Source organism: Vicia villosa, linkage group LG2, assembly GCF_029867415.1.
Source record: "Vicia villosa cultivar HV-30 ecotype Madison, WI linkage group LG2, Vvil1.0, whole genome shotgun sequence".
In the NCBI taxonomy this organism is placed as follows: domain Eukaryota; kingdom Viridiplantae; phylum Streptophyta; class Magnoliopsida; order Fabales; family Fabaceae; genus Vicia; species Vicia villosa.
The window spans coordinates 222,187,884-222,207,429 of NC_081181.1; the positions used below are offsets into that span (position 1 = coordinate 222,187,884).

Sequence of the window (19,546 nt, forward strand, 5' to 3'; positions counted from 1 at the left end):
GTTGTCATTTTTGCATGGATGATTGATTCTTTGTTTTCTTGAACCCTCAACCATGAATTTTTGGTATGAATTTTTACCTTGCCTTAGAAAGTAGGGAGTATTCATATGATGGTGTGGTTGAATTCAAGTTGGGGAGAGAAATGGTTGTGTACTTATTTGGTTGTTGCTATGAGGTTGAAAAGAAAGAAAAAAAAGAAGTAAAAAAGTGAAAAGAAAAGAAAAAAAAAAGTGAAAAAGTTTTGAAAAAGAAAAAGAAAAGAGAAGTGAATAATCGTGCTAATAAGTATTGTGATTGGTTTGAGAAACTTGTGGTTAAGGAAGAAGTTTGATCGAGATTTTGTTGTTTGAATCTTTGGTGGATTGATCACTCCCTTAGGTTATTGCAAGTTTTTGTTTCGATTAGCCTTAGGACTTATCCCTTGTTTGTTAACCAAGCCATATTACAACCTTGAAAAGTCCTTGTGATTCTTGCTTTTATATCTTCAATGTGATTTTTGGATGAATGCATAATTTAATCTTTTGTTTGCAAGATTGTTGGATGAGTGTTAAAAGTCCTTCACCTTTGTGTGTTATTCATCCATTGATGAATTTTTGCTAGGTGTGATTCATGATGTGAGCTTGTATTGTGTTAGAATGTTTTGTATGCTTTTTGTGCTTAGGATTCGTTTCGTTTACATGTTGTCGTTGTAGTATAGTGGTAAGTATTTACTTTGTTTATACGTTTTTGTGTTGAGCCATACATTTGTTTTTGGTTTTCAAAACTTGTTGATTCACAATTCTTTGGTTTATTACTTTTGATTCTTTGATTTATTTGACATTGTTTGAGGACAAACAAAGTTTCCGGTTGGGGAGAGTTTGATAAGTGCCAAAATGTACTTATTTTGTGTATGTAAATAGTGGCACTTATCGATACTTTTGTTAATACCGTTTGATTAATTCTCCGTTTTGTGTATAAATACGTATACTTTGTGAATAGTTGTATTTTCATATACTTTTACACCATTTGATAGTTTTTCCTTTGTTTTTATAGGTATTCTTGCTTATTGGAGCCTTGAGGAATAAAGTGTCAAAGGCACGGCTTCGATTTTGCAATTTTGGTGAAAGCCCGCTTAGCCACCGTCAAGCGGACTTCCAAAGACTCAAAATAAGGATGACCAAAATCATCATTTTGGTTTCCATTCATTCATCATTGGATAGAGCATTGAATAAGCTTTCCAACGCTTTGAACCGGGCGAAATTCGGAGTTACGGTTCTCGAGTTATGGCAAAAACAAAATCTGATTTTTAGCAGACTCCGCTAAGCGAAGGGGGGTCCGCTGAGCGGAGCTCCAGTGGAGCAAATCAGCGTCTGTATGCAATTTTGAGTCCGCTGAGCGGAGGGGGTCCGCTAAGCGGACCTGCTAAGACAGCAGCTCGTTAAAAGGGGCCAAAAAACACATTTTTAGGTTATGGTTTGGGTATTTTTGAGTCCCAACACCATCAACTTCATTCTTAGAGTAGAATTGGCTTAGAAAACAACTTCGGAGGTTGCATACGGATGATCGGGGGTGGATTGAGCGTCGAACGGAGCTGACAGACCGGAAGATTTTCGGTTCATTTCTCTTCTTCTTTGTGTATTTCTCTTTGGTTGGGTTTGTTTGTATATTTACTTGAATCTTATGTATATTTACCGATTATAATGTTATATTTAACTTGCTTTACGAATCTGTGTTGATATTATTCTGGATTTTTGCTCTATGCTGGGGATTTGGGGTGCTTTAGAGATAAACTTCTTGAATCCTTATCTAGGATGATAATCTGTTGGTTCTGAACTCTAGAGATAGATTTAGAGCTAACATTCACTGTGGGTATATGTACGTAATGCTTTTGTGTTTGAGCGGCGCGCGAGAGATCGCCGACGCGAGAACACGAATGTTCTCGTGACTTCGCGTTAGAGATAACCTTAGTTGTGAGATGATCTCGTTTGTGCTCTAGAGATGGACGCTTATGTGAGAGATACGTGATGACATAGATGGGTATCGTAGGTTGAGTATAACGGGTTGGTAAGTGTATGTTTGTGAAGAGTGAATATATTAACATTCCTGATAAGTTATTTCTCTTCTAAGAATGTGTTTATTCTTTTCCTGTCTATATCTTTGTTTACTTTTTGCTCATTCAAACCCAAGCTCAAAACTGTAGAAACTGTTGAATGGCATCTCTCCATCTCTGAGGACGATAATTCCCGGATCAATATTTCCAAATCTTTTGTTGTTGCTTGCCCTATACTGCATTCAACAAAATGGCGCCGTTGCCGGGGATGGTTGTGGATTGCATCGCAATAGTTTTCGTGGTTTTGAGCTTTGTATTTATCGTATATATTGTATAGTTTCACTTGTGCATATACTTACTTGTACATGTTTACTTGTTTATGTTCACCATATAGGTTTACTTGTATATGTTTACATACAAGTATACTTTTATTGGTGAATGTTGGTGAAGCACGTTAATCTCGGATTAGCTCTTTAATTACAAATCTTCACTTTTCAACTTGTGAATCCAATATTCACCAAATTTTCTCTTTTTGTATCATAATAGTTGTTTGTGTTCCATACTTGTGCATATGTGTTGGTTTGTGTACATAATTATATACTTGCGTTTTCTTTTATGTTCGTTTAATCATTGTATATATTTGTACCCGTAACGTTTGTTGAGTGTTTGGTTAGGGAACTTGCTTGTGGTTTGCACGGTAAGACGTTACCATGATATCGTGAGGAAGCTACTTTCCAAACACCGAAACAATAAAGGCGTCGAGCTAACGACGTAAAACAAGCGCTTGTTGGGAGGCACCCCAACGGTTGTAAATGTTGTTTATATTTCTGTTTATGAGGTATTTAGGTGAAGTGGCGAGTGATTGAAACAGCTGGTGCAATTCTGATTTTTCTGAGTTTTGATGTGCACGCTAAGCGAGCTCAGCTCCGCTAAGCGAGCATAGCAAAATTTTCTTTTTCTGCTCTGTACCAGTGGGGTTCCTATTCCGCTTGGTTCCCTTCTTTTTCCCACTTTCACAAAGGCTAATTACTAGTAGATAATAATTTTGTTTTTCTAATTCTTTTATTGGTTGTTTGGATTCAAATTTTGTTCGGTAATTCGAAGATTTTTGAGGTGATTTTCCAAAGCTTGAGTGTTTCAACTTGCGGATGTATGGTAGGGTATTGTTTTTGAAGTTGTATCATTCAAGGTACTCATTTATCGCTTTCTATAGCATAACATGTTTAAGAAACTTTTCATTTGTACAATTACCATACAATTCATTCTTTTGCATTACTTGCTTGTTGATTGAATCACTTTAGTTCCCAAACCATAAATGTGAGGAAGCTTTCCATTATTCACATATGCTGGAGGCCACAATCTTTGTTTTAACTGGATTTTATTATGCTTAATCTTTTGTTTATGTTGATTTTATGAAAGCATGAAAAGGATCAAGGCATTTTGTTTTATTTTGAGCACAACCACCATAACCAAATAGTCAATTCACCTTGTGAGTGTGTGATCATTTGTTAACCCTTTTGAGCTTTTTTGTCAATGTCCATGTTGTATTTGCTAAATGCTTATCTTTGAGTGTTTAGTTGTCATTTTTGCATGGATGATTGATTCTTTGTTTTCTTGAACCCTCAACCATGAATTTTTGGTATGAATTTTTACCTTGCCTTAGAAAGTAGGGAGTATTCATATGATGGTGTGGTTGAATTCAAGTTGGGGAGAGAAATGGTTGTGTACTTATTTGGTTGTTGCTATGAGGTTGAAAAGAAAGAAAAAAAAGAAGTAAAAAAGTGAAAAGAAAAGAAAAAAAAGAAAGTGAAAAAGTTTTGAAAAAGAAAAAGAAAAGAGAAGTGAATAATCGTGCTAATAAGTATTGTGATTGGTTTGAGAAACTTGTGGTTAAGGAAGAAGTTTGATCGAGATTTTGTTGTTTGAATCTTTGGTGGATTGATCACTCCCTTAGGTTATTGCAAGTTTTTGTTTCGATTAGCCTTAGGACTTATCCCTTGTTTGTTAACCAAGCCATATTACAACCTTGAAAAGTCCTTGTGATTCTTGCTTTTATATCTTCAATGTGATTTTTGGATGAATGCATAATTTAATCTTTTGTTTGCAAGATTGTTGGATGAGTGTTAAAAGTCCTTCACCTTTGTGTGTTATTCATCCATTGATGAATTTTTGCTAGGTGTGATTCATGATGTGAGCTTGTATTGTGTTAGAATGTTTTGTATGCTTTTTGTGCTTAGGATTCGTTTCGTTTACATGTTGTCGTTGTAGTATAGTGGTAAGTATTTACTTTGTTTATACGTTTTTATGTTGAGCCATACATTTGTTTTTGGTTTTCAAAACTTGTTGATTCACAATTCTTTGGTTTATTACTTTTGATTCTTTGATTTATTTGACATTGTTTGAGGACAAACAAAGTTTCAGGTTGGGGAGAGTTTGATAAGTGCCAAAATGTACTTATTTTGTGTATGTAAATAGTGGCACTTATCGATACTTTTGTTAATACCGTTTGATTAATTCTCCGTTTTGTGTATAAATACGTATACTTTGTGAATAGTTGTATTTTCATATACTTTTACACCATTTGATAGTTTTTCCTTTGTTTTTATAGGTATTCGTGCTTATTGGAGCCTTGAGGAATAAAGTGTCAAAGGCACGGCTTCGATTTCGCAATTTTGGTGAAAGCCCGCTTAGCCACCGTCAAGCGGACTTCCAAAGACTCAAAATAAGGATGACCAAAATCATCATTTTGGTTTCCATTCATTCATCATTGGATAGAGCATTGAATAAGCTTTCCAACGCTTCAAACCGGGCGAAATTCGGAGTTACGGTTCTCGAGTTATGGCGAAAACAAAATCTGATTTTTAGCAGACTCCGCTAAGCGAAGGGGGGTCCGCTGGGCGGAGCTCCAGCGGAGCAAATCAGCGTCTGGATGCAATTTTGAGTCCGCTGAGCGGAGGGGGTCCGCTAAGCGGACCTGCTAAGACATCAGCTCGTTAAAAGTGGCCAAAAACACATTTTTAGGTTATGGTTTGGGTATTTTTGAGTCCCAACACCATCAACTTCATTCTTAGAGTAGAATTGGCTTAGAAAACAACTTCGGAGGTTGCATACGGATGATCGGGGGTGGATTGAGCGTCGAACGGAGATGACAAATCGGGAGATTTTCGGTTCATTTCTCTTCTTCTTTGTGTATTTCTCTTTGGTTGGGTTTGTTTGTATATTTACTTGAATCTTATGTATATTTACCGATTATAATGTTATATTTAACTTGCTTTACGAATCTGTGTTGATATTATTCTGGATTTTTGCTCTATGCTGGGGATTTGGGGTGCTTTAGAGATAAACTTCTTGAATCCTTATCTAGGATGATAATCTGTTGGTTCTGAACTCTAGAGATAGATTTAGAGCTAACATTCACTGTGGGTATATGTACGTAATGCTTTTGTGTTTGAGCGGCGCGCGAGAGATCGCCGACGCGAGAACACGAATGTTCTCGTGACTTCGCGTTAGAGATAACCTTAGTTGTGAGATGATCTCGTTTGTGCTCCAGAGATGGACGCTTATGTGAGAGATACGTGATGACATAGATGGGTATCATAGGTTGAGTATAACGGGTTGGTAAGTTTATGTTTGTGAAGAGTGAATATATTAACATTTCTGATAAGTTATTTCTCTTCTAAGAATGTGTTTATTCTTTTTCTGTCTATATCTTTGTTTACTTTTTGCTCATTCAAACCCAAGCTCAAAACTGTAGAAACTGTTGAATGGCATCTCTCCATCTCTGAGGACGATAATTCCCGGATCAATATTTCCAAATCTTTTGTTGTTGCTTGCCCTATACTGCATTCAACACATCACCATCATCATCCATAAGAATTTCTTGTAATTCTTTGCAGTCTTGTGTCTGCATTAACGCACCGCCATAATTGAGTTTATTGTGCATGTTGTTGTAGTTTGAATATGTTATTTGAGTTGATACGGTTATTGGTGGGCGGTCTGGTTGATTGACTAACAACATTGGTGTTCATGCTTTGTTGAAAAAAGGGAAAAAAATGATTGTTGTGGTATTTGGTGGATATTTTGATATTGTGATGTTTGAGTATTTTGGCTGTGGTAGGAAGTGTTTATATCATACGTTTCTTATGTGTTTTAGTTAGGGTAGGCTGTGTTGGCGGCGTATCTTTATTAGGTGTATAATCAAGTGGCTGTTGGCAGTATGGAGTATGCTTATGGTTTTGCAGTTGGGTGGGTGACATGTATTGGTTGTGGGTTTGGGTGTTTCTAGGTTGGTAAATTTATTGGGATTTTAAGTGGTTTGATAATTTTATTGGATAGATGCTGAAGCTAGTTGACGTGGGTCGACTAAATACTTATTTTTGGCCACAAACTCAATTATAGTCTATATATACCAATACATAGAAGCCCTATTTCCTTTTTCCTCTTCTTATTGACCGTAGAAGGGTTTGCTAGAATGATGCATAAAGCTTCAAGATTGGTTGAATTTTAATAGTGTCGTTATAATGAAATCACCATTTGTTTTGAACATAATTTTGAAGTTAAGAAAAATAGAGAGAAACTACACTAAAAGAAGCTAACAAACCTAAAATTAACTTTTCCATTCATTTCCTTGATCATATTGAGCCAATTTTTAAGGTAATAAACCCATTGGATTTTGAGTTTTAAGATAAAAGTATAAATAAATAAATAATTATTAAAACGATAAATCATTATAAACAATGAGAAAATCATACTATAGTAATAAAAAAATTCTAAGTTTTGACCAAAATTGTTTCAGAATTTTTTATTATTATATAGACTAAAATTTCATTTTAAATTATATTTAAAGCCGTTTAAAATCCAGAATATCCGTCCGAATTCACTGGCAATTTGTTTAAAATCGACCTATCAAATCTATTTTTAATTTTTGACGAAAACCATTCTATCCGGCCCGTTGTCCATTCTTAACTGCTTTTAGGCCCAGAACCATCCTATCGGGCCTGTTGTCCACTCTAACTGGAAAATTATACCTTGTACCCCAGCAATTATCCCTATACACCTACAAAATATTTTTTGGACGAATTTACCCCTGTATAAATAGTAAAAAATTTAAAAAATTTCACTTTTCACTCCTTTTGCATAAAATTACTCTAGAGTGCATAAACCGGACATACAAAAATTCGTTCTCAAATATACAATTGGACAACCCAGAAGTAGGTGTTTCGGTCCTTATTTTTTTTAAGTTTTAACCAATCGGACAACACATTAGTGGGTGTTCCGATTTTTGAAAATTTTTAAAAAAGCAAGCGGACAACACATTACTGGGTGTTCCGGTTTTTGAGAAATTTTTAAAAAGAAACCGGATATCCCATTGATTGGTTTTCCGTTTTTGAATGCACAACAACCGGATATCCTAGCTGTCTATTGTTCGGCTCATGTTTTTTATTTATTTTAAATTTTATTTATATTTTAATTATTTTTTAATTATCTTTTATTTATATATTTTAGTGTTTCGTAGACGAGTAGGTTCGATCGACGGAATGCTCCGGGGAGGAAGAGAACGTCGAGAGACTGATGGCGAGGGACATCAGGAAGATGCACCGGAGGCTGGTCCGTAGCATCCGGGATTTCCCAAAGGACCAAGCGATACTTCTCTTTTGACTAGGTATCTGCACCAGAGGCAGATCCTGATCCCGACATATTAAAATAGTATAGCTCGTCAAAATAATATATCTCTAATAAAATAGTATATTTCATAATCCAATTTCTCATAATCTAACATATTTTGGCAGTATAGGCGTAAGATGTTGCCAATGTTGTAGCCGCCCGGCAAATCCTACCATCCAAGAAGTCGCATCTTTTGTGCGATATTTCTTCCAATCAGTTGTGACAGGTGGCAACAGAAATCCTTCATTCATGTTTACCTTTATAGAAAATAAATATCACAAGAAAGTCAATGGTTTCCAAAGTTGTGTTACTAATTACTTCTATACAAAGTTGTGTTACTAATTACCTGAACCCAATGGTTTCCATTTACAAATCCAATGCAGTAAATGGATGCATTAGGTGAATGTGCACTCGTCTTAGGAAAGTAACTCAAACTAGGGTAACCTAATGAGACGAGAACAACGTTATACTAATTAGCTATTACATAGCCCATATCAGGTAACGTCATCCATTTATTTGGTGGTTGTTGTCCTAAAATTTCTATCACCAACGATGATCTAACTTGTAAAAGGCGTTTACCAAATAATTCCTCATACAACTTGCTTCTAGGACTTATAATTTCTTTCTCCAAATCCCGACGAACCATTGACCATCCATCTGTGCCATAACCATTCAAAGATGCAATGGCTCTAAACCCACAATTTCCATGATCTCTTACATCAACAATGTCATCAATAAATGGTCTGATGTAATCTGGAAATTGTACAATTTATTTATTAGATTCTTTATTTTTTGAGGTTTGGGATAATTGTGAACATAACCTCTTTGAAGATTTTTGAGAACTCGGGTGTGCTTGATCAACATACTTATATCCCGAAGGATCACGATGAATATCATTTCCCACAGGTCTCTTATCTTTTCTTCTTCACCCCTCCTTTGGTTTTAATTTTTTCAGGTGGTGGACACATCTTTGTTGTAGTTGGATAAGCAATCTCACACACTCTTCTTTTTAATGCTCTTTTTCCTACAACATCTAGTGACCTCCACCTTTTCCAAATTTCATCGATTACATTGGTCATGTCTATTTATGATCCATCATCTGCATCTACATCTTGATTACCTTCCATACTTAGTTTTCTCCAATGAATATGAATAGCCTCAATTGGTATCGCATCACCACTTAATGTATATCTCCCTAACTCACAAGCACATGGTAACCCATATATTTTTCTATGAGTACATCTACATTTTTTAGTATTTGTACCTACCATGTCAATCCTCAACCACTCTTCAATAATCTGTCTCAATGCAAATCTTGATACTGAACCACGCAAATTTGCGTAAAAAGGACTAGTGTGTGCATGCTTAACTTCATAAAAACTCTTCTGAAATGAAGCTCTGATGTTGCCCACTTGTATCTTGATATTGTCATTCATAGCCTCCCAACATTTGCATAAATCACCTAAATTATTCTTTAACATTTGCTTAAGTTTCCAATACGCAAACTCCACCCTTTAAATAAAACAAAACAACTAATTATCTGTATTATTAAGATAAAGAAACGATGTCGATAAAATCACATAAACATACCTATTGGTTGTGGTGTTGCCCAAATGTAACACTTGATTGACCCATGCTTTGACAAATCGATGTCTATGCGGTGTCAACCATGTGTCAATCACATAATTAATAAAATCTTTGGAGTCAACACATACATCCTCTAGTTGTTTCAATTTTTGATGGTACATCATCTCATCACCAGCCCTTATAAGTTCATACCACATTTTCTCCACAGTTTCTCGCATATTATCCACAACATGATCCTTACACTTTGATTTCACATTTTTGTTGATGTGAAATCGACAAAGAAAATTAGTTGTCTTTGAAAATATTGTTTCAATGGCGTTCATTAAAGCAAGATATCTATCAGTCAAAATTACTTGTGGACAAAAATCCTGCTTAATAAACAACTGTTTCAACTTATCCAATACCCAACAAAAAGTACCTCTCTGCTCAAATTCCATATAGGCAGATGCAACAACAAATGTTAATTTAGTTGATGTCATACCAACTATTTCAAACAACGGTTGGATATACTTGTTTGTCTTGTATATGCAGTCCATAATCAATACAATGGGAAATAGATTCAATAGCTTCACTGATTCTGGATAAGCCCCAAAAATATCTCTCACAACTTCTGATTCATCTTTTTTCCTGCTCCAGTAAACATAACCCGATTCTTCAACCAACTTGAACAATTGTTGCATTTCTGTTATGGGACCCCTTATGTCATTTTGTATCTTACTCTTATGTTGTATATTTGCGTGATCCGAGTGACATTCTCCGGGTCACGCTCTTGCAATGAGAATAATATGTGTCTTGGTGGAACATGGCGTTTTGTTAAATAAACAATATGTTGTTGATCATTTGCATTTAGTCGATTTACGAAAGCATGACCTTCAAATCTATCATGTAAGCCATGGTTGTGTACTCCGCATTTTACATCGATCTTCCATCCAGAACCATCTTTCAATGGTGTTGACCTAATTTTGAAAGGACACCCACATCTCTTACTAGCACTTTGGGTTTCGCTATTTTTTCCTTGTATTTTCCACCTTTATCACAACCAAATATTAATTTGTCACTTCTTCCTCTCTTGTCTGTTTTGGTATCTGAACGAGTTATTATAACTGTTATTTTATTCCTGATTCCATCCTCCCCAATCCAGCTTATTGCCTTTTCTCTTGTAGCAAAGTTTTGACCAGTTAAAAAACTGCAGTTATATCCACACATGTTTGATTTAAATCGCATTTCATCAAAGGAGGATCTACACCTATCAATTAAAATTAAATAAACTTAATAAATAATTTGTCAAAAAAATTAAAAAAAAAAACGTGAACCGGAATACCCATAGAGGGGTTATCCGGTTGGTAATGTAAAGAACCGGAAATCACCACAACGGGTTATCCGGTTGGTAATGTAAAGAACCGGAAATCACCACAACGGGTTATCCGGTTGGTAAAGTCAAAACCGGAAGTCATACAGTTGAGTTATCCGGTTGAATATGTTACTGGCTGGAATTCTGCATCATGGGTTATCCGGTTAGCTTACGTATCACTTCCAAACTTTCGACATTTACCGTACAAACAATAAAAGTAAAAAAATAAAAAATAAAAGTAAAAAATAAAAAAGGATAAAATTGAAATATTTTTAAAATTATTGGAGTATAGAAATAATTGTTGGAGTACAGGGTATAATTTTCCTCTAACTGCTTTGTATGCTTGTCCTGCTAATTACTCATTTTGGTTTTGACTTATCAATGCCGCCAATGTTTTAGTTTTAACCAATAAATTTTGCAATTTGATCTGACACTTAGGATTAGGACACACAATGACAATATTTTATAAATTGTAAATATTTAAAAAATATATATATTTATAAAACTGAAAACTTTTTAGTTTTATAAATAAATTTCTTTTTGAAAAATATTTACAAAAAGTAACAACCGAATAAAAATCATGCTTGTATTTTATGTACTTTTCTTTTGTAACTTTCCATTTTTATGGTTCGTACTCTTTATATTGCCAGCTAAATTATTAGGGGTTGTTTTGTGAAACACCTTAATCATGCCAATCTCTTTGTCATTTGATTATTAGAGAAAGAATAGTCACGAGAAAGAATAGTCATGAGGAGAAACGAATATCCTTCAATATTTATTTATTGGTTTCTACCTATCATCTTTTAAATAATAATAATTTAAATAATAATGAAATTATCTTTAGAAATTCCGGTTGGATCATCCGTGATATTGTATAAAGTTGTAAAGCGAATGTTTGGAGGTAGTCTTTTATCGCGAATATTTCTCATGCCAATTGTAATTTCTATAAGTTCGACAAAAACCCTTTATTTTACTTAAGATAAATTTCAATTGGTGGACAATTTTCCTCATGTGGTGTAGATCCCGTTTTTTGTTTTCTCGCTTTGAGGCGTTTTGATATATAATATTTCTTGCTTTAAAAAAAATATAATAATTTAATTTTCCATTTTTTATGTGGTCAATTTTATATTAAAATCTAATAAATATTTAAGAACACACTTTTGTAAATTTTGTAATGGTCATAAATTAGATTTAACTTTACATAAATTGATTTTGATCATGTCAAATTAGATTAACTTTACATAAATTGATTTGATCATGTCACTTCCTTAGTCAAATCTTTATAAGGGTAATGCTAACTTGTACCCTAAGTGCAGATGTTAAGAAAATATAAATGGAATGTTTGTATTGAAAAAGTAAATAAATAAATTAACTATGAACTTTTAATCAAATCAATATACAATTTTCAAACACAAAGTTTCTATATCCAACACAAACATTCCATTATTGATTTCTTAAGATGTACCATTGGGGCACAAGTTAGCATTACACATAAAATAATTACAAGAGAAATGTAATATGTACATTAAAAGTGACATTTACACCGTAGTATTTTAAGGTTTTGCTTTTTAAAAGTACTTAATTATTAATTTCTTTATTTTGACACAAGAATACATGTATCTATGCTATATATTTATATGGTGTACATGAATTGGTGTATGCTTATTGGTGTACAAATAACAAGCCTATAATTACAATTATAATTATAACAATCAAACTAATTATTTATCATGGATACCTATTATTCTCTCCGTTCCACAATGAGTGACTCATTCGAAATAAAATGATGTTTTTAAATGAATGATTCATTTCAATTTTCAATATAATTTTTCCAATTCTACTGTAGTAAAAGTTCATAATAAAGTACTATAGTAATTTTAAATACCTTCTAATTAATAAAAAGTTCATAATTTCCAATACATAATAAAAGTATTATAGTAAAAACAATATTCTCTCTTACTTTTTTACACTTTTCTTAATATGTGTAAAATTGTATACTGAGTCATTCATTGTGGGACGAAGGATTTTTTCTGAGATCATAAATTTCAACTCAAGCACATACTTACAAAAATATCTTCAAAAAAAACTTTTCAGTCTATTATGGCCATTTTCAACTTAAACAATTGGTTTCTCCTTGTATAAAAAAAATTAATTATTATTTTTACTGCTTTTGTTAGAGTATTTGGCTAATAAAAATGGCTAAAATTTATTATTAATGATTTTTAAATTTAAAAGTTATGGAAAAATTCTAGAGACAAAAAATAATTTCGAACCTTTCAATATTTTTAAAAGATGAAAAACATAGAATTCTTTAATAATTTCATATGAAAAATAATAAATTTAATTATTTTCTATATGAATATTTTTTAATAGCCATTTTTTAATGGTAAATTTTAATTGTGTTGTTTAATGGCATGGAATAATTTCTTGTATAAGCAAATGTATTGTTAAAAGAGAGTATTTATTTGATGACAAGGAATATTTATTTAATGACATAAAAAAGATTGTATATAAATTTTATTCATTTTATTGGTTATTAAAAATTTGGTATATAATTATTTAATTTTAAAAAATTTTGATTTATAAATACTCTTACATCCAAACTCGAATCTCCGAACACTCCTCACTCACTACAAAAGCGCGAATTGCATCATTTTACAACCAGTGCAAAAAAAATTGTGGCATCTAACTGCTTGCGACAATTTTAGAGCTGCCTTAACCACATAATTGTGTCGAACTTTACTATATTTATTTTTATTTGATGTTTTGTTACAACTAAAATTCCATTAATGAAACTCAAGAAACTTTCATTGCATAATTAATTAATTCATATATCACCTTCAAATAGAATCCTATTCCTCTCAGACCAGAAGCACCATATTGTTGCAAACCACCCTAGTAACTCCTTGTTAATTCTGACTTTGCCTCTAATCAAATCTGCAAACATTCTACAATGAGTCAAAGGATCATCCTCCTCAGTTGGTGGGATTGGAATCCAAGAGAAAAACAAGTGCTTTATGTCTTTATTGCATTGAAACAAAGTGGGCACACTTCCTCATTTGGGTTGAGCTTCACTCCTCGTTTCTTCAATTCTGTTTTCGATGACAGTCTATTTCTAAATACTCTCCAACCTAACATTTTCACTTTTGAGGGGATTTGTATTTTCCACATTTATACATCAATATCAGAACTTCATCATTGAGATTGGATTCCACCAGCTTACTCAGAGCAAAAGAATTCTTCTCCTCAATCTATAACCCATAAATCTAAATTGGTAAAACTGTGTGTGGAGAGATAACATCAAAAAATATAATACTATTACAAATTATAATAAGTAACTTCAATGACATATTTTAGGAAGATAAAGAAAATGTAAGACACTACAACATTTATTGCTTTTGGCAACATTTTTTAATGCTACATGTGTAAATTGTTGCCTAAAAGTGGATCAGGCAACGATTTTTGTGTTTTGCAAAGACATTTCTCGCAACCCCTCACAAATGTTCCCTAAAATACTTTTGGGAACAATTTTCAAACGCCCCTATGATTTATCATTTACAACAACCGATAAATGTTCTCTTAAATACTTCTGGGAACAATTTAAGACTGTTACATTATTCAAAACAAAAAGCTACACTTTTTAAATGTTGCATAATCTTTTTTTAAAAAAAAGATTAGGAAGCAACTTTTCCTCCCAACATCGTAATATTTTATTTAATGTTTTTTCTAAATATTATTAAATTTAATAAAAAAATATATGCTTATGAGATTAAATTATTAAAAACATATTTCCTAGTGTGTATATATATATATATATATATATATATATATATATATATATATATATATATATATATATATATATATATTCTATTGAATTATTTTAGAATTAAATTATTTTATTTGATAACTATAAAAATAATGTCAGTTAACTTAAACTTTTTAGCTTTTTCTAATTTAACTTTTTCTAATCAAACTTTACGCTTTTGGACTAAAAAAAAATCTAACTTTATGTTGTTATTAAATGGTATTAGTTTTTGCAAGAGCTGTGAAGAGTCCACATGCCGTAGAATTTGAAGTGAGACTTAAACCGAATCTGTGAGAAAGAGCTATCAGTCAGGATGGGATGATGATCAGATCTGTGCCGGGGGAGAATAGTCGACGAGACGACAAAACTTTCGTTGAGCCAAACTTGATTGCAAAAGGCTCGATCCAACTTTCTTTCAATAGAAGCATTTCCGGTTCTACCATTATACCAAGTTCTTTAGGTTCGCGTAACTTGGGGCTAACTGGTTCCCCGTTTTGTACCGCTTATTTTTATATATATTATCATCTTATTTAAAAAAAAATGGTATTAGTTTATATAAAAAAAGTGTTTCTAAAATAATAATAGTTTTTTTGAATATTTATTGTTTTATCAAAAAGGTAAACGAAACGGTGTGGCATATTTCTCTCTCTATTTCATAGAGATCCCTAATTCTCCTCCACATTCATAGTGAACCAAAGTGATGTTCATATTCCTAACCTCTTCATGGTTCTTTCAAGCCGCCGCCGTCATCGGACCTTCCCTCGCCACTGTTTTCGGCCACTACGAAGCCGAACATAAAACAAAGACCAATCTTGTGTTACCTCAGGCCGTCGCGGGCTTCTTTAATTGCTAAGGTGAGTATCCTTTTCTCTCTAACTTCTGAATTTAAGTTTTATTGAGGAGAAGAATCAATTTTTGTTGAAACCCTAACTTTCTACAAAATTAATACGAACTACTATCATTTTGTATAAATTATGAAATGTAACTTTTGAAAATCTATCAGATAAATCCGTTTGGATTTAGAGTATATGAATTGTGGTTTGAACTATGGTTCTTGTTTTGAGTAATTCAATCAATTTTCTATACTTGTTATTTGCATAATGTTTATGGGATTTTACTTTTGTTCTACAGAAGTTGTTTGTTTATATATGATAAGAAGAAGTATTTCAAATACAAAGCTTGGTTGGTTCCATTTTATTTGTTAAAAACTAAATTTTCTAGAATTGGATTTAATTAATTGGTTTACCGGTTCTGTTTGGTGGATTAGACCAGGTTAGTAATTTTGATAATCTTCAATCTAGTCTTTATCTTTTAATTTCTAAGAAAAGATTGATAATGACTACTCAAACTTGCAGGAACCTTAGTTTCAATCTGCTGACATCCTTTGGTGTAGAGCTGGAAAATTTGATAAGAGTTCAAATTTTGTAAGTCTGCACTTTACAAGGCGTTGGACTATTCTCATTCCTTCAATGAATTCTGGTTTAGTCTTTTAAACTCATAATAACACTGTTAGCCTAGTCTTTCATGCATCCTAATTTAGTCTTTAAACTTTATCTTATAATTATTATGTTTGATTTTAAAGTGTAATACTCGGTCTTTTTGGTGGATTTTTAATTAGTAGATTTTGTTTCATACTTTTTCTATTTCCATTTTATGCAATATTTTTCTTTTCTCTGTCTTTTTCCTTGGTTTCTTTGTTTGCTGGATATTCACGATGCAGGGAAATAAAAGAGTGGACTTGAAAGGCTTGATAGAGAGAGGCAGGCTGACTTCTTAAACATGTTGAAAGAATTTGTAGTTAATCAGGTATAATTTAAGTTTGTTTGTTTTAAGTTCCTCCTTATGTAGAACTTAGTTTTCCTTTCAGGAATGTCCCTTGGCATGTCATTGAAGTAACATTTCATGAATCTGTTCCTTCCATGAATGTCCCTTTCATGTTTGTGTGTGTTTCTGTTGGTAGCTAGATGAATGAAGAAGTTTACATTTGATGATTAATTTAAGTCCTAGTCTTTATGATTATATTTTTTTCCAGAAAGAAGCTGCCAATTTTCAAAGGGTAAATACTTTCTCACACTAAATAGAGTTTGTTACATCAATCACAAGGTCTATAGATTTCTTAATCATCATTTTCTCTCATTGGATAAGACAAACACTGTCTTGAGATGTATTTTATATAATGTTGAATATGGTGTCATACTCTCGATTTGTGATATAATTGTGCTTTGATTTCCTCTTAGTTCCAATATTTTTATTTATTTTGTAGTTCTAATTGATATAATATGGTTTCTTTGTTTTTGATGTGCAGGTTGTCTGAAACAACTTCATATGTCCAAATTATAGTCTTCATTAGAGCATTAAGAGGGGGGAATTTTTTGTTTTCATTATGCGTTTTGACGTTTTTTTTCTTATAGTGTTGTGAAGTGTAATTTGTTTTGCTCCTATCCAGACACATCTTGTTCTTGAATTTATAATTTATAAAATTATTTAGATGTTAAAATAACTTATTTATCACAATACTCAATTTGAAGAATCTCATGTACAAATTCAATGCATGAATTGAAAAAGTTAATGTATTTACAGTAATTTCCATGAATTGGAAGCTGTAGTATCCATGAATTAGACTCTCATATACAAGTTCACTTTTAGGCAACGTTTTATAATTGTTGACATTGTTGATAGATATGGGAACAATTGTAACTCGTTGCCTTAGGTAACAGAGAAAAACGTCCCCTATTCTTGTATAATAGGCGACGTTTCTATTCTTGTATGATAGGCGACGTTTATAAATAGTGTGCCCAAAGAATGAGAAAAGCGTTGCCTGAAACCATAGGCAACACTCGCATAGAAGACGCTCGAAAATTGTTGCCTATTCTTTTTGGCAACAGTTTTTATGGTTTTGGCAACAATTTTCCAGTGTTGTGAAAGATAATAAATGTTGTAGTGAGACATTAACTTGAATCTTCAATCTACCACCTACTACAATTCCTTCTTCTGGTTCTGATGGTATTTATGTTGAATCTACCACCACAACTCTTACTGCTGCATCTTCAAGATTTAAGACAAGAGTATAAACTCTCTCTTATAATATGGAGGAGTTGTGGTGTTGATTCAACATGAATAACATTAGAATCAATAAACACTAAACACTTCTAACATTGATATGTTACGCATTGTTTTGTATGAAGGAGCTGATAAATATCTAGCTTCATGAGAGCTAGCATACCTATCATTATTGTCTAGCCTCATCTTCTTATGTCTACTTCCTAACATTCTTGTTTTATATGACTGCTACCTATAATTATTGTCTTTGTATGACTACCTAAAAAAAAACCACGTGAAAAGCATGATACGTTACTATAAACTAGGTTCAATGAGATTTCTATATATATTAATATTTTTTCTAGTGATGTTTAAATAGCATATCAGACAAAAAAATTATAGAATTTGATAAAACTCAAATCATTTGTATTTTGGTCTCATTCTTAATAAAGATGATAATTATTATAGGTTTTGTTTAAACAGCACTATTATCCCCCTTTAAATTATATTTGAGTTATATATTTCTCTAAAGATACAAAATTGTTTTTCCCTCTTAAAATGATATTTTATAAGAACGAGAGGGGATAGTAAGATCACAACACATAAGATCGTAATTAAGATCGAAAAATCTTATAAAATAATTTTGTAAGTCAAAAAGCTACACAAATCATCACTGTCAGATCATGCAGTTTTATTTTGGTTGATGACTCATAAGGTTGCCGTATGGATATATTGGCATGTAAGCTTCAGTTTTCTTTGTTATAAGCATTTTTTAACATTTTAATTCTTCATTAGATCTTGTTTCAAAGTGGTTGGGTGAAAGTGAAAAATTGGTTTCAAAGCTTTTCCGATAATTAAATCTATAGCTACTTTGAGAATGATTCATACAATTTAAACCTTTACCTTTTTTTAGACATTAAAGGCTAATTAAATCTTTACCTTTATTAATTTTTTATTGAATAACACAAATTCAGAGATCAATGCTTTGAAAAAAGTACTCAATGAAGAAGTCTCTACATTAAAGGCCTATGCTTAAGCATTAAACTTAAGGAAACTATGCATTTTGTCATTTTGGTAGACTTATACTTCTAAGTGTTAATCTTATAGTATTAAGTAATGTTAGATATTATGTCTATTGTATGTACACAATTGAATTATTGTTTGAAGTTAAATATTTGAGTTAATGCTTAAGCATCAGGATAAAAAAAAAGTATTTCATCATTTTGCTACATTTTATTAACACAACTTTTTTGGAACATGCAATTTATGCTTATCATAATTCTTGTTTATATTGTTTATTTTATAAAAAAAAATATGGTAAAAAATATTCCAAAGTAACTTATAGAAATATTTATCAAGTGTGATTACTATTTCATGTTTAGGGAACAATTTGTAAATATTGCCAGATATGACAACATTTGAAAACAGACTCTAAAGAGTATTCTCACTCTACCACTTTAAGGAGACATTTTTTAGTTGCAATTCTTAACCACACTTTAAAAACGTTCCCTAAGATATTATGGAAAAACATCCCTTTTTTCTACAGTTAAGGGAACATTTTAAGAAAGTGTGCCAAAAAAGCAAAAATAAACGTCTCCTTAAGTAATAGGTAACGCTCCCACAGTGGACGACTAAAAAACGTCCCCTATTATTTTAGGCAACGTTTTTCTCAATTCTGGCAACACTTTCGAGTTGTTGTCAAAGAGGAAAAATGTTGAAGTGATTTTTTACCATTTGACTACAACACGCGATTCTACTTAAGTTTGATATCATTGAGGGCGTGTGAGATCACAAAATATTAATATTATAATATCTAGATCAAGATCTTAACAACCATGTTTTAATCTCTTCACAGTGACTTAAAGATTTGGAGCACATAAATTTTTGAGTTTTTGGATGCTATAATTGTTTTGACTTTAGAGAAAATTAGACTATTTGATCTTAAAGTTGAGGATGGTACCCTTTCTAGAGATGATGTTGTGAAGAAGATATCGATCATATATCTTAACTTAGTTTTGATGAAGACAAAAACTTATCATAGAAGAAAGATCAAAGAAAAAATATAGAAAT

General features: G+C 32.3%; 1 protein-coding gene and 1 long non-coding RNA gene across 2 annotated transcripts; one reads left to right on the top strand and one right to left on the bottom strand.

The window, feature by feature from the left end:
* Positions 1 to 7,792: 7,792 nt before the first annotated feature.
* Positions 7,793 to 9,958, bottom strand: LOC131651426 (PKS-NRPS hybrid synthetase cheA-like). Its single transcript, XM_058921093.1, has 5 exons — positions 9,282 to 9,958; positions 8,812 to 9,203; positions 8,271 to 8,444; positions 8,038 to 8,135; positions 7,793 to 7,948 (listed from the first exon to the last, which is right to left on the bottom strand). The coding sequence occupies exons 1-5, from the start codon at positions 9,956 to 9,958 to the stop codon at positions 7,793 to 7,795; spliced, it is 1,497 nt and encodes a 498-aa protein (XP_058777076.1).
* Positions 9,959 to 15,046: 5,088 nt separating this feature from the next.
* LOC131648315 (uncharacterized) lies at positions 15,047 to 17,064 on the top strand. The gene is made up of 3 exons (XR_009298106.1): positions 15,047 to 15,291; positions 15,793 to 16,243; positions 16,743 to 17,064. It is a non-coding gene; the product is annotated as an uncharacterized LOC131648315 (long non-coding RNA).
* Positions 17,065 to 19,546: the final 2,482 nt, after the last annotated feature.